This window comes from Chiloscyllium punctatum, chromosome 18 (assembly GCF_047496795.1).
Source record: "Chiloscyllium punctatum isolate Juve2018m chromosome 18, sChiPun1.3, whole genome shotgun sequence".
In the NCBI taxonomy this organism is placed as follows: domain Eukaryota; kingdom Metazoa; phylum Chordata; class Chondrichthyes; order Orectolobiformes; family Hemiscylliidae; genus Chiloscyllium; species Chiloscyllium punctatum.
The window spans coordinates 89,851,005-89,863,355 of record NC_092756.1 but is presented as its reverse complement, the minus strand read 5'-3'; the positions used below and the strand labels follow the sequence as shown (position 1 = coordinate 89,863,355).

General features: G+C 45.1%; 1 protein-coding gene across 2 annotated transcripts in view; it reads right to left on the bottom strand.

Moving 5' to 3' along the window:
- Nucleotides 1-12,351, bottom strand: part of trpm4a (transient receptor potential cation channel, subfamily M, member 4a) — a 96,223-nt gene that overhangs the window by 59,272 nt on the left and 24,600 nt on the right. For both annotated transcript variants that reach the window (XM_072588700.1, XM_072588701.1), the window contains exons 4-7: nucleotides 10,313-10,493; nucleotides 5,881-6,047; nucleotides 3,027-3,204; nucleotides 1,184-1,248 (exon numbers count right to left, since the gene is read on the bottom strand). In XM_072588700.1, the coding sequence (XP_072444801.1) occupies nucleotides 1,184-1,248; nucleotides 3,027-3,204; nucleotides 5,881-6,047; nucleotides 10,313-10,493 (591 nt within the window). The remainder of the gene's footprint in view (nucleotides 1-1,183; nucleotides 1,249-3,026; nucleotides 3,205-5,880; nucleotides 6,048-10,312; nucleotides 10,494-12,351) is intronic.

Here is a 12,351-nt window from a genome sequence, read left to right as displayed (position 1 = left end):
TTTGGGGGTCATGACCTTTAAGGCAGCAATGGCTGAATTTGAGGGTCACAACCTCTGAGGCAGTGATAGCTCAATTTGGGGGTCATGACCTCTGAGGCAGCAATGGCTCAATTTGGGGGTCATGACCCCTGAGGCAGTGATAGCTGAATTTGAGGGTCACAATCTCTGAGGCAACAATGACTCAATTTGGGGGTCATGACCCCTGAGGCCGATGTCCAGCTCTCACCCAATGTGTGGAAAAGCACATCCAATTTAGATCCTCGTGTTTTTATGTCATGCTGGGGTTGGATCTCTGAGGTCGGATTCCAGCTTCAGAAATGTCAAGAGGTAGCTAGATGACCTTTAAGGACACTGAGAATCAAACACTTTGCTTCACCCTGCCCCCACCCACCCACCCACAGGCCTCACAACAGTGCCCCACCCCCCCACACCCCCACCCAGTCCATTTTCCTACCAGTCGGAGGGAATAAAAACAAAAACAGTCATCCTAGGAAGCAGAAGTTCTGCTCTATAGAAGCTCCGTTGTGAAGTTACAAGGTGATTTGGACCAGGGTGTAATCATTCACACATTTTACTGGTTTATAGCCATTGTGGGGTCATGGCAAATTTCAAATCTTGCAACACAGGGTCATGGTGGGGAAGAAAATACATGCATCCATTATAAATTAGGTGACCTTATCAGGATCCCTCGGAGAAAGTACATCTCAGTCATCGTCACTCAATGATGAATGACTTCAATGAAGACAATTGAAGCAGGAGTAGATCTTTAGCCCTTCAAGCCATTCAGTATGATCATGGCTGATCATCCAACTCAGTATCCTGCTCCTGTTTCTCGACCCCTTCCCTTTGATATTTCTAGTCCCAAGAACTACTTCCTTCTTAGAAACATTCAATATTTTGGCCTTAACTGCTTTCAGTAGCAGAAGATTCCACAGGCTCCCCATTCTCTGGGTGAAGACATTTCTCCTCATCACCTTTAAGGAGGGGATCTCCTTAAAAAGGAGGTCATTGCTCGGGCCATTGGGAACAGGACATCTTCCAGTTATTGGGACAGGTCTGATTATCGGACCTTTGCCACCAACTAGATACTGTTAGTCCCTCCTGGAAGTGCCCAGTCACTGTGGAGAGAAGGCCTCACTGCCCACCATACATTCAGATAGAATGGCCTCAATCAACTGCTCACCTCCAGCATGTTGGGCCCCCCTTGGATCAGTATGCACAGCACAGGGATCTCAATGCTTCCTCTCCCTGCAGGCAAGAAACAGAGTTAAAGCACAATCCTCAATGTTAATGTGAGTGTTTGTCAGTTTGTTTGTGCCTGAGTGCCTCTCTGTACGCTGGTCGGTACACTCTTCTACATCAGAACATAAGAGATAAGAGGCTATGGCGTAATGGTTTTACCACTTGGCTGTTAATCCTGAGACCCAGGTAACACTCTGGGGATCGATTCCCACCACAGCAGGGTAGAATTTTAATTCAACAAATATCTGGAATTAAAGGTTTAATGGCGACTGTGAATCCATCGTTGATCGTCAGGAAAAACCCATCTGGTTCAATGATGCCCTTTAGGGAGGGAATCTGCCATCCTCACCTGGTCTGGCCTACATGTGTCTCCAGACCCACAGCAACAGGGTTGACTCTTAACTGTCATTTGGGAAATTAGGGAGGGGTTAATAAATACTGGCCGAGGCAGTGATGCCCTCATCCTGTGGATGAATTTTTTAAAAAGCAACAGTAGGCCTTTCAGCCTTTTAGCCTGCTCCACCATTCAACAGAACATGGCTGATCTGACTGTGGGCTTAACTACACCTTCCCCCGCACCACCCTTTTCCTGTAACCTTTGACTGCCTTGTCAATTAAAAATCTAACTCAGCTTTGAGCAAACCCAACAATCCACCCTCCCACTGTTCTGTAAAAGAGAATTCCAGAGATTAGTAACCTTCTACGAGAGGCATTTCATAGAGTCATATAACACAAGTGAGACCTTTCGACACCAACCCCATCCACGCTCACCCCACCTTCTTACATCTGACCCATAGCCTTGACTGTTACGATATTTCAAGTTGTCATCCAAAGACTGTGAGGTTTCCTACCTCAACTCCAGTCCCAGGGAACCGCATTCCAGACACCCCCACCATCCTCTGGGTGAATAAAGCCTTTTCTTAAATCCCCTCTAAACCTCTCGCCTCTCACCTTCCCATTTCCTACTTAAACAGAACATGCATTGTTGTCAAATTTGACAGAAATGCATGCTCCTGGCTCACTCCCAATGGAACCGCTGGGATGGTACAGTGGCTCAGTGTTTAGCACTGCTGCCTCACAGCGCCATGGACCCGGGTTCAATTCCAGCCTTGGGCAACTGTCTGAGTGGAGTTTGCACATTCTCCCAGTGTCTGCGTGGGTTTCCTCCCACAATCCAAAGATGTGCAGGTCAGGTGAATTGGCCATGCTAAATTGCCCATAGTGTTAGCTGCATTAGTCAGGGGGAATAGGTCTGGGCATATTACTCTTCAGAGGGTCGGTGTGGACTCATTGGGCCGAAGGGCCTGTTTCCATACCATAAGAAATTTAATCTAATCTAACACTTTCACCTTTCACTTGGGTGGGATTCCTTTGGGTGCTCCGGTTTCCTCCCACAATCTGAAATATGTGTGGGTTAGGTGAACTGGTCATAATAAATTGCCCATTGTGTTCGGGGATGTGTAGAACAGGTGCATTAGTAAGGGGGAAATCTAGCGCAATAGGGTAGGGGAATGGGTCCGGGTGGGTTACACTTTGATGGGTCAGTGTGGATTTGGGCCAAATGGCCTGTTTCCACACTGTAGGGGATTCTATGACTTATGGGGTTGAAGGAAATGTTTGTGGGGGAGCAAAGACCTGACCAATGTCTCATGGTGGGTAATAACTGAAAACTAATCATAGTGACACTCCTGGACTGTTTTAAACAAGGGGACATTAGGTCAACAACACTCTATAGGCTTGATGCCAGTCAGGACAAAGCAACCTGCTGTTCTGGTAATACACACCTCCGATTCCTGTCCTCTGTGTCAATATATGTTGCTCCAATTGTGCTTGGAACTGAATTTCTCCTCCCATCCGATTGTTCGTGCCATCGTCCACCAGCAGGAAGGCAGAGTAATTATCATCCAGCGTGTGCTCTTCCTCTTTGTCACTACTTATTGTGTATTCAACAGGGAAGGAGCCCTGACCAAATGCAAACAGGCGAGTAAGAATCAAATCTGGGCCTACAGACGCATGCCTCTCACACACATTGTTACACATACTTTCACACACACATACACTTTCACACAGGCACCACACTCACACATATATTTTATTTTAGATTATTTTAGGTTATTTTATTTTAGATTAAGAATAGTCTTCGGCACAACATTGTGGGCCGAAGGGCCTGTTTTGTGCTGTTTCTTTTCTAAGTTCTATATTCATATTCACACTCACACAGACACACACAAACACGGACACACACACAAATTCTCCCTAAATAAAATTACAGGGAATCCCTCGTTTACGAACGTCTGATTTATGAATATTCATACTTACAATCGCAATCCCCTTCCAGGGGTGTAATGTTAAAGATCGGCACACATTTCCTGTACTTACGAGCAGCTATTTTATATTGTCCTGCATTGTGTTCCAACTTGCATACAACTCAACTTGCAAACATGGTCAGGAACAGAACCTGTTTGGAACCCAGGGACTGCCGGCATACAAATAACTTTGCTGAAATATGCACATTTAAACAAACATACAGATGCACACATACATAGATGCAAAGCCCACATGCATAAGTACAGATACACAACAGTGATAAAAGCTTGATAATATTGGCTCTTTAGCAAAGCAACTTTAAACATAGAACATGGGACCCCAACAGAGCGGAAGCAGGCCATTCAGCCCATCAATCCTCTCCCCTCCCAATTTATCCCTATAATCCACGGTGGCACAGTGGTTAGCACTGCTGCCTCACAGCGCCAGAGACCCGGGTTCAATTCCCGCCTCAGACGACTGACTGTGTGGAGTTTGCACGTTCTCCCCGTGTCTGCGTGGGTTTCCTCCGGGTGCTCCGGTTTCCTCCCACAGTCCAAAGATGTGCAGGTCAGGTGAATTGGCCATGCTAAATTGCCCGTAGTGTTAGGTAAGGGGTAGATGTAGGGGTATGGGTGGGTTGCGCTTCGGCGGGGCAGTGTGGACTTGTTGGGCCGAAGGACCTGTTTCCACACTGTAAGTAATCTAATCTAATCTAATCCTGCATTTCCCATGGATAATTCAACCAACCTACACACCTACGGACTGTGGAAGGAAACCAGGAGCAGTTAGAAATTGTAACGTCTTTGAATGCACATACAATAAAAGGAGAACCAGAAATCAGAATCGATCAAGTATAATTGTTAGTATTTATTAAATCATTTAGCAGCGACTGGGACATCAAATTGAAAGAGCTATGATCAGGGTTGTTGTTATGTTGGTGCTTAGAAATTACATCAAAATCTGTCAATACTGCATTTAATGTTCCACTTACAATTTGATTCTGTGTGCACATCTTGTAATATTGTTTAAATTTGTACAATATTTCATAATCAGCCTGTACACAGTGCTGATATTTATACAAGAATCCATTACACACTTAAAAAATGTGCACTCTCTCACTGACGCGCACACTCACATACAGACACACACTTGTGCAACACACATTCATGCATACACACACAATCTTATTCTAACATGTGTCATGTGTAGTCCTTATATTTGCATTTGTACATGAGTCTCACAAGGCAATTCACAGCCACCACTAACTGCGTTGAGAAGGAGGTGGTGGTGACTTGCTGCAGTCTGTGTGGCTTGGGTACATCCAATATATTCTATCTTGCAGTTTGATAGCATTGCCAGTCTTACTGCATCATTTCAAAGGGCAGAGAAGAATTACCCACATTGCTGTGGGTCGAGAGTCACATGTAGGTCAATTCAGGTTAAGGAAGGCAGATTTCCTTTCCTAAAGAGATATGGGGGAACCAGATTTTTTTTTACAACAATCTTGTATTTTTTCTAGAATCCCTACAGCATGGAACCAGGCCCTTCAGCCCAACAAGTCCCCACTGACCCTCCGAAGAGTAACCCACCCAGACTCCCACATTTGCGCCCAACCTACATATCCCTGAACATTCTGGACAATTTAGCCTGGCCAACTCACCTAACCTGCACATCTTTGGACTTTGGCAGGAAACCAGAGCAAACCCGCACAGTCAAGGGGAGATCGTGCAAACTCCACACAGTCGCCGAGGCTGCAATCAAACCTGGGTCCCTGGCGTTGTGAGGCAGCAGTGCTAACCACTGAGGCACCGTGCCGACATAGATTGGAGATTCATGGTTGTTGTCCAGATTTATGACTTGAATCTAATTACTCAGGTGTTGTTAGGAATTGAGCCCATGTCTCCAAGTAATTAAGCCAGACGTTCAGCTTATGAGTCTAGAACATTCCAATTCAGCTACTGCGTCTCCAGTAGACACTAATGATGATCATATACCATCCTGCCAATAATATCCCATTTGACTGGGATGAGGAGACTTTCTTTCTCTCTTTATTCAGTGGAATTATCTTTCCCAAAGAGTAGTAGAGTCAGGGTCCTTGAGTCTGAGTTAGGTAGATTTTTGATCAAATGAAGTTAAGGGTTATAGGAATCAGGTAAAAAAGTGGCTTGAGACCACAATCTGATAAAATATGGCATTATTGAAAGGCAGACCAAGTCCCTAACCCAATAGCAGTCCAATGGGCTATATGGCCTTCCCCTCCTCCATGTTCTTATATATAAGCATATGCAGTCACCCCAACTCTTACAAAGCCCCCTACTCTGCCAATCTTACCTTGGGGTTCACCAGACGCTCTTTCTCGTATACTATTCCCCACGGTGCTATCCCCATGGCAACCACCTTGGCAGTTGACCGTGTGTTTGCTGTAGCATGATCACGCACCGCCTGACCAACGTACTTGCCAATGCCAACTTGTAGTCCACTCGTCATAATCCATGCTCCTGTGAGAAGGATCAACATGAACATGATAAACCTGAGGCCTGGGAGGTTCAGTGAGTGACGGTTATCAGTGGTGGTGCGGAGGACAGTAGATTTCAATAACAACAAGTAAAGGGTTCATTCTGAGAGTGTTCATAAGAGCAAAGGGAATTGGATGTACATGGGCATGAAAAATGCAAGACAGGTTGAGAGAGTGATTAACAGTGTCCTCTGCACTCATGTGGGCACAGCATTATAGAAAAGGCGTGAATGCAATGGACAGAATGGTGAAGCGATTCTCAAGTTTCTCATCTCTCCAGGGATGAGAAACTTCAGTTATGAGGACAGTTACAAGATTGAAGAATTTGAGACTCTTCTCTTTGGAGAGAAGAGATGGAGTGGAAGTGCCACTGTTGGGCTGGGGTGGACAACGTCATGAGTCACACGACACCAGGTTATCGTCTGACAGGTTTATTTGAAATCACAAGCTTTCAGAGCGCTGCTCCTTAATCAAAAGACGAATGAAGAGATGGAGAGGAGGTTTGAGAGGGGTTTTCAAAATCCTGAGCAGGTTGGAGAGAGTACATAGGGTGCAACAGTTCCTGCTCAGAGAAATGGGTAAACTCAAAGACTTTTGATCAAAGGTTGAAACTTTGCAATTGCAGCTGTTTCTATAACTTGTGAAACATAGAGGGACCGTGGTTTTCATTTGAATTATGAGCCATAGTAATATTAGAAAGGGATCATATTGGTCACCCCTCATATCTATGATTGACTGTCCTTGCCATAATTGTCAATGCAAGGGAAAATCATAGAGTGTACAATCGGGGGTCAAGAGATTTAATCATTTATTTTCCTCATCTTAGAGCAGTGCAGTGATAACACTGGATTATTGATGTTCAACACATTTATTTACAAGAGTGTTAAAATATCCCTGTACTATAAAATACCTGCTTCGAATTGCATCTGGTTTCTATTTTGTTTGAAGTCAATGACCAGACGTAACCAATCAAGCACAGTGAGCATAGATCAATAACCAGACTCATGTAATCAAACACAGGTCAATTAAACCATTGAACACCACACCTGGTCTTGAAAGTTATTAGCAAAAAAGAACAAAAGTGGAAGATAAGGAAACAGTGAGATGTCGTAATCTGGAACCCACTGTCCAAAAGATTTGGCCGTAAGTTCCAAAACAGAATCAGATCAGAACTTAATCAGAATTGTCACTCTCTGGGGAAAGAGCAAAGGGGCATTCGACTATTTGGATGGTGTCAGAGAGCTAGTTCAGACACAGTGGGCTGAATGGCCTCCTAATGATCTCTGTCTTTTACTTTTAATCTTTTAATTTCTTCCCTAATAAAATTTACTTTGAAGATAATCTTCATTAATCTAAAAAACACCACACCTAGTTCAATGCTGCCCATTTTCCACCATCATATAAAGTAAAAATTAACTCCCTTATGTATTTGAAGAATAAAGTAGTCAAGGTCAAAACGTTGTATGATTTCAAGGATCTAATGTAGCACCTGGGACTTAAGGGATCAAGGGTATGGATTGAAAAGTCAGTTGATTAGATGATCAACCATGATCATAATGAATGACTGAGCAGGCTTGAAGGGCCTTCATTTAAAGAATACCTGGTTGAACTTTAACAATTGTACATCCCTGTCTGGTGTAAGAGTCAAAAAAGGAAGGTGGCTCAACCATGGTTAACAAGGGAAATCAGGAAGCGTGTTAAATCCAAACAAGAGGCATATAAATTATCCTGAAAAAGCAGCAAACTTAAGGAGTGGGAGAAATTTTTAAATCAACAGAAGAGGACAAAGGGTTTAATTCAGAAATGGAAAACAAAATATGAAAGTAAGCTTGCAGAAAACATAAAAACTGACTGCAAAAGTTTCTATAGATATGTGAAGAGAAAAAGACTGGTGAAGACAAACGCAAGTCCCTTGCAGGTGGATTCATAATGAACAGCAAAAAGATGGCAGAACCAGTTGAATAAATACTTTTGGATCTGTCTTCACTCAGGAGGACCCCAATAACCTTCAGGAAAAGCTCGGGACAGAGGGTCAAACATGAAGGGGGAACTGGAGGAAATCCTTATTCGTCAGGAAATGGTATTGGAGAAATTGATGCGATTAAAACCCGATAAGTCCCCAGGGCCTGGGGCTCTGCATCCCAGAGTACTTAAGGAGGAGGCCTTAGAAATAGTGGACACATTGTTGCTCATTTTCCAGTACTCTGTAGATCCTGGACTGGAGGGTAGCTAATGTAACTCCACTCTTTAAAAAAGGGAGAGAGAAAAATGGAGAATTATAGGCCAGTTAGCCTGACATCGGTGGTGGGGAAAATGCTGGAATCAATCATTAAGGATGTAAGTAACTGAACATTTGGAAAACAATGACATAAAGAGTCCTAGTTAGCATGGATTCACTAAAGGGAAATCATGCTCGACAAATCTTCTGAAACTCTTTGAGGATACGACCAGTAAAGTAAACAATGATCAATCAATAGATATTGTGTATCTGGACTTTCGAAAGGTTTTTGACAAGGCACCACACGAGAGATTAGTAAGGAAAATTAAAGCTCATGGTATCGGAGATAATGAATTGATGTGATTGAGAACTCATTGACGGACAGGAAGCAGAGAATTGGAATAATCAGGTCCTTTTCAGAGTGGCAGGTAGTGATGTGTGGGGTGCCTCTAGGTTCAGTGCTGGGACCCAAGTTTTCACAGTATACATTATGGTTTGGACGAAGGAATTGAATGCCATTATCGCCGAATTTGCAGGTGACACTAAGCTGGGTGGCATTGTGTGCTGTGAGGAGAATGATAAGAGGCTGCAGGGTGACTTGGACAGACTGGCTGAGTGGGCAAGTGCAATATAATGTGGATAAATGTGCGGTTATCCATTTTGGTTACAAAAACAGGACGGCAGATTATTATTAAAATATGGTGGCAATTTAGGAAAATGTGAGGTGCAATGAGACCTGAGTGTCATGGTGGAACAGTCGCTGAAGGTTGGTATGCAGGTGCAGCTGGTGGGTGGATGTCAAAGTGGAACATGGTCACTGAAAGTTGGCATGCAGGTGCAGCAGGCAGTGAGGAAAGCTAATGGCATGCTGGCCTTCATAATGAGAGGATTTGAGTATCGGAGTAGGGATGTCTTGCTGCAGTTATACAGGGCCTTGGTGAGGCCTCACCTTGAGTATGTGTGCAGTTTTAGTCTCCCAGTCTGAGGAAGGACATTCTTGCTATTGAGGGAGCTCAGTGGAGGGTCACCAGACTGATTCCCCAGAATGGCAGGACTGACATACGAGGAAAGGCTGGGTCGACTGGACTTACATTCGCTGGAATTGAGAAGAATATGGGAAGATCTCATAGAGACATACAAAATCCTGATGGGACTGGACAGGTTAGATGCAGGAAGAATGTTCCCGACAATGAGGAAGTCCAGAACTAGGGGTCACAGCCTAAGAATAAAGGTGGCCATGATGTGGAGATGTTGGACTTGGATTGACAAAGTGAAAAATCACACAACACCAGGTTATAGCCCAGCAGGTTCATTTGGAAGTACAAGCTTTCAGAGTGCTGTTCCTCCATCAGGTGACTAGCGACCTGACTAAATAGCAGCACTCCATAAACTTGTACTTCAAAATGCAACTGTTGGACCATAACCTGGTGTTGTATGATATTTTAACTAAGAATAAAGGGTAAGCCATTCAGGACTGAGATGAGGAAGAACATCTTCACTCAGGAAGCTGTGAACCTGTGGAATTCTCTCCCACAGGAAACTGTTGGGGCCAGTTTGTTAGATATATTCAAAAGGGAGCTGGGCGTGGTCCCCTGGAGCTAAAGGGATCAAGAGGTATGGGGAGAAAGGGAGAATGGGACACTGAGACTGCATGATCAGCCATGATCATATTGAATGGGGGTGTAGCATTGAGGGGCTGAATGGCCTACTCCTGAACCTATTTTCCATGTTTCTAAAATATACAGAAAAAGGACATGCTGAAAGTATTCAGCAGAACTGGCAGAGTCTGTGGGGAGAGAGGAAAAGGGTTAATTTCTTCAGATTTGAAGAGTCATGTTGGATTTGAAATGCTGATACACTGTCTGTCCACGGATACTGCCTGACACATCGAGTACTCCCAGCATTTCCAGCTTTTATTCCAGATTTCCGACACTTTAATGTAAATGTAGACAAAAGTTGTGCCCCACTTGTTACCCAGGGGTTGGGGCGGGGTGCTGGGGGGGGGGATGTTGTGATGTGGGGAACCTCACCTGTACTTTGTGCAGCTTTGACCAGTCCCCGGCGGAGAATGTCCTTCAGCCAGGTCTTCATCTTTAAGCTCCGTTCCCCCCCGACAACAGACACCACCAGGTTGGGAGGCGGGATCCCCCAGAACTGGGTGATCAGGGTGTAGACGATGGCGGGTTCAGTGTCTGAAGACAGTCGGACAAACTGTCAAAGGGAAGAAACTGCATTTATGTGGCACCGTTCACCAAGCGCTTTGTGGCCAATCAAGCGCAGCTGCCGCCGTAACGGAGTAGATCTGACTTGCGCACAGTAAGATCCCACAAACATGGCCAGGTCAGCTGTTTGTGAGGTTAGTTAGTTGTCCGCGACCGGGCAACTCCCCTGGTCTTTAAAATAATGCCGTCAGATTTTTTAAAAATCTTCCCGAGCTGGGAGGTAGAGCCGCGGTTTAATTCCTCACCCAAAAGGCAGAACATGTTCGCATTCAGCAGAGACCTCTACACTCAAGCCAAATATGAACCTAGGACTTCCTAACACCCTTGCCTTTGTTTACTGACTGATGGATGTGGTTGCCTTTAATGTGAACACTTTAGTCCCCTGATGTTTTGAGACTCTCTCTCTCTCTCCCCTGTTTGTGAAGCATTGAAGAGGGCACCGGGATGCTAATGGTATACAGGGTTTGGGGAAATCGGTACCAGGCAATACAGCCGGTGCAGACACAAAGGGCTGAATGGCCTCCTTCTCTACCACAATAATTCTGTGACACAAACCCACACTGCTCGCAACGGACAGAATTGTTCATCGAATCCCTCCAGTGCAGAAGCAGGCCATTTGGTCCAGCAAGTCCACACTGACCTTCCAAAGAGCATCCACCTCGGCCCACCCCTCTATCCTATTCCCATGCTCCCCACAGCAAATCCACCTAACCTACACATCTTTGGAATGTGGGATGAAACCGGACCACGCGGAGGAAACTCGCACAGAGACGGGAAGAGTGTGCAAACTCCATACAGACAGTCGCCCAAGGCTGAAATCGAGGCCGCAGTGCTAACCACTGAGCCACAGTGTCACCCCAGCCTATGGTGTTGTAATAGTGGAAAAAATGGCTTGTCAGAGGGAGGATTGGCAGGACAATGGGGAAAGTGAATATGGAGAGTTGAGTTACTCAGAGTGACCCTCAAAAGAGACAGCGCAGCCACCATGGAGTGCGTCTTCCTCTGTACGGTAAGATTCTGCAATGCTGCTGGTTATTTTCATTAATTTGGGGAGAGCTACTGAGAGGATTTCTTATCCCTAACTTTTGGAATAAGCTCATGCTACTCCCACCTGCAATATTTGACTCAAGGAACAATGGTTTTGCAAAAGGGATAGAAGCAGCCAGAAAGGACTCTTGCGGCACAGTGGCAGTTTTGATCTAACTAGCTGACCATTAATCACAGAATCATGGGGTTGTTACTAAGCTACTTGACCCATCATGTCTGCGCTGAAATGAGACAACACAGAAGGAGGTTATTTGGCCCATCTTGCCCATACTGACCCAAAGACACCCAGGCACTCTTTCTAACCCTGTACCTGGCCCATAGCCCTGCAGCATTCAGCTCTTAAGGTGCAGATCCAGGTACTTTTGAAAAGATGTTAGCGTCTCTGCCTCCACCATCAACTCAGGCAACAAATTCCAGGCACCCACCACACTCAGGCTTCCTTCACATCCCCTCTAATCCTGCTGCCATTTCGCTTGAATCCATGACCCTTGGTTTTCGAACTTCCTGCCAAAGGAAACAGCTTCCTCCTGTTTCCTCCATCTCCACCCTCACACTTTTGTCTACCCCGATGATGTCACCAATCTCTTTTTTAAGGAGAGTAACCACAGCCTCTCCGATCTCTCCTTGTGGCTACAATTCTCCCGTCCTGGCACCGTTCTGGTAAATCCTCCCTGCACTCTCTCCAGAGCAAGCACGTCCGTGCTGGAACATGGTGACCAGAACTGCACACAATACTCCAGTTGTGGCCTCACCAGTGTCTGCTACAGTTTAAAAACCGAAAGAACTGCAGATGCTGTAAA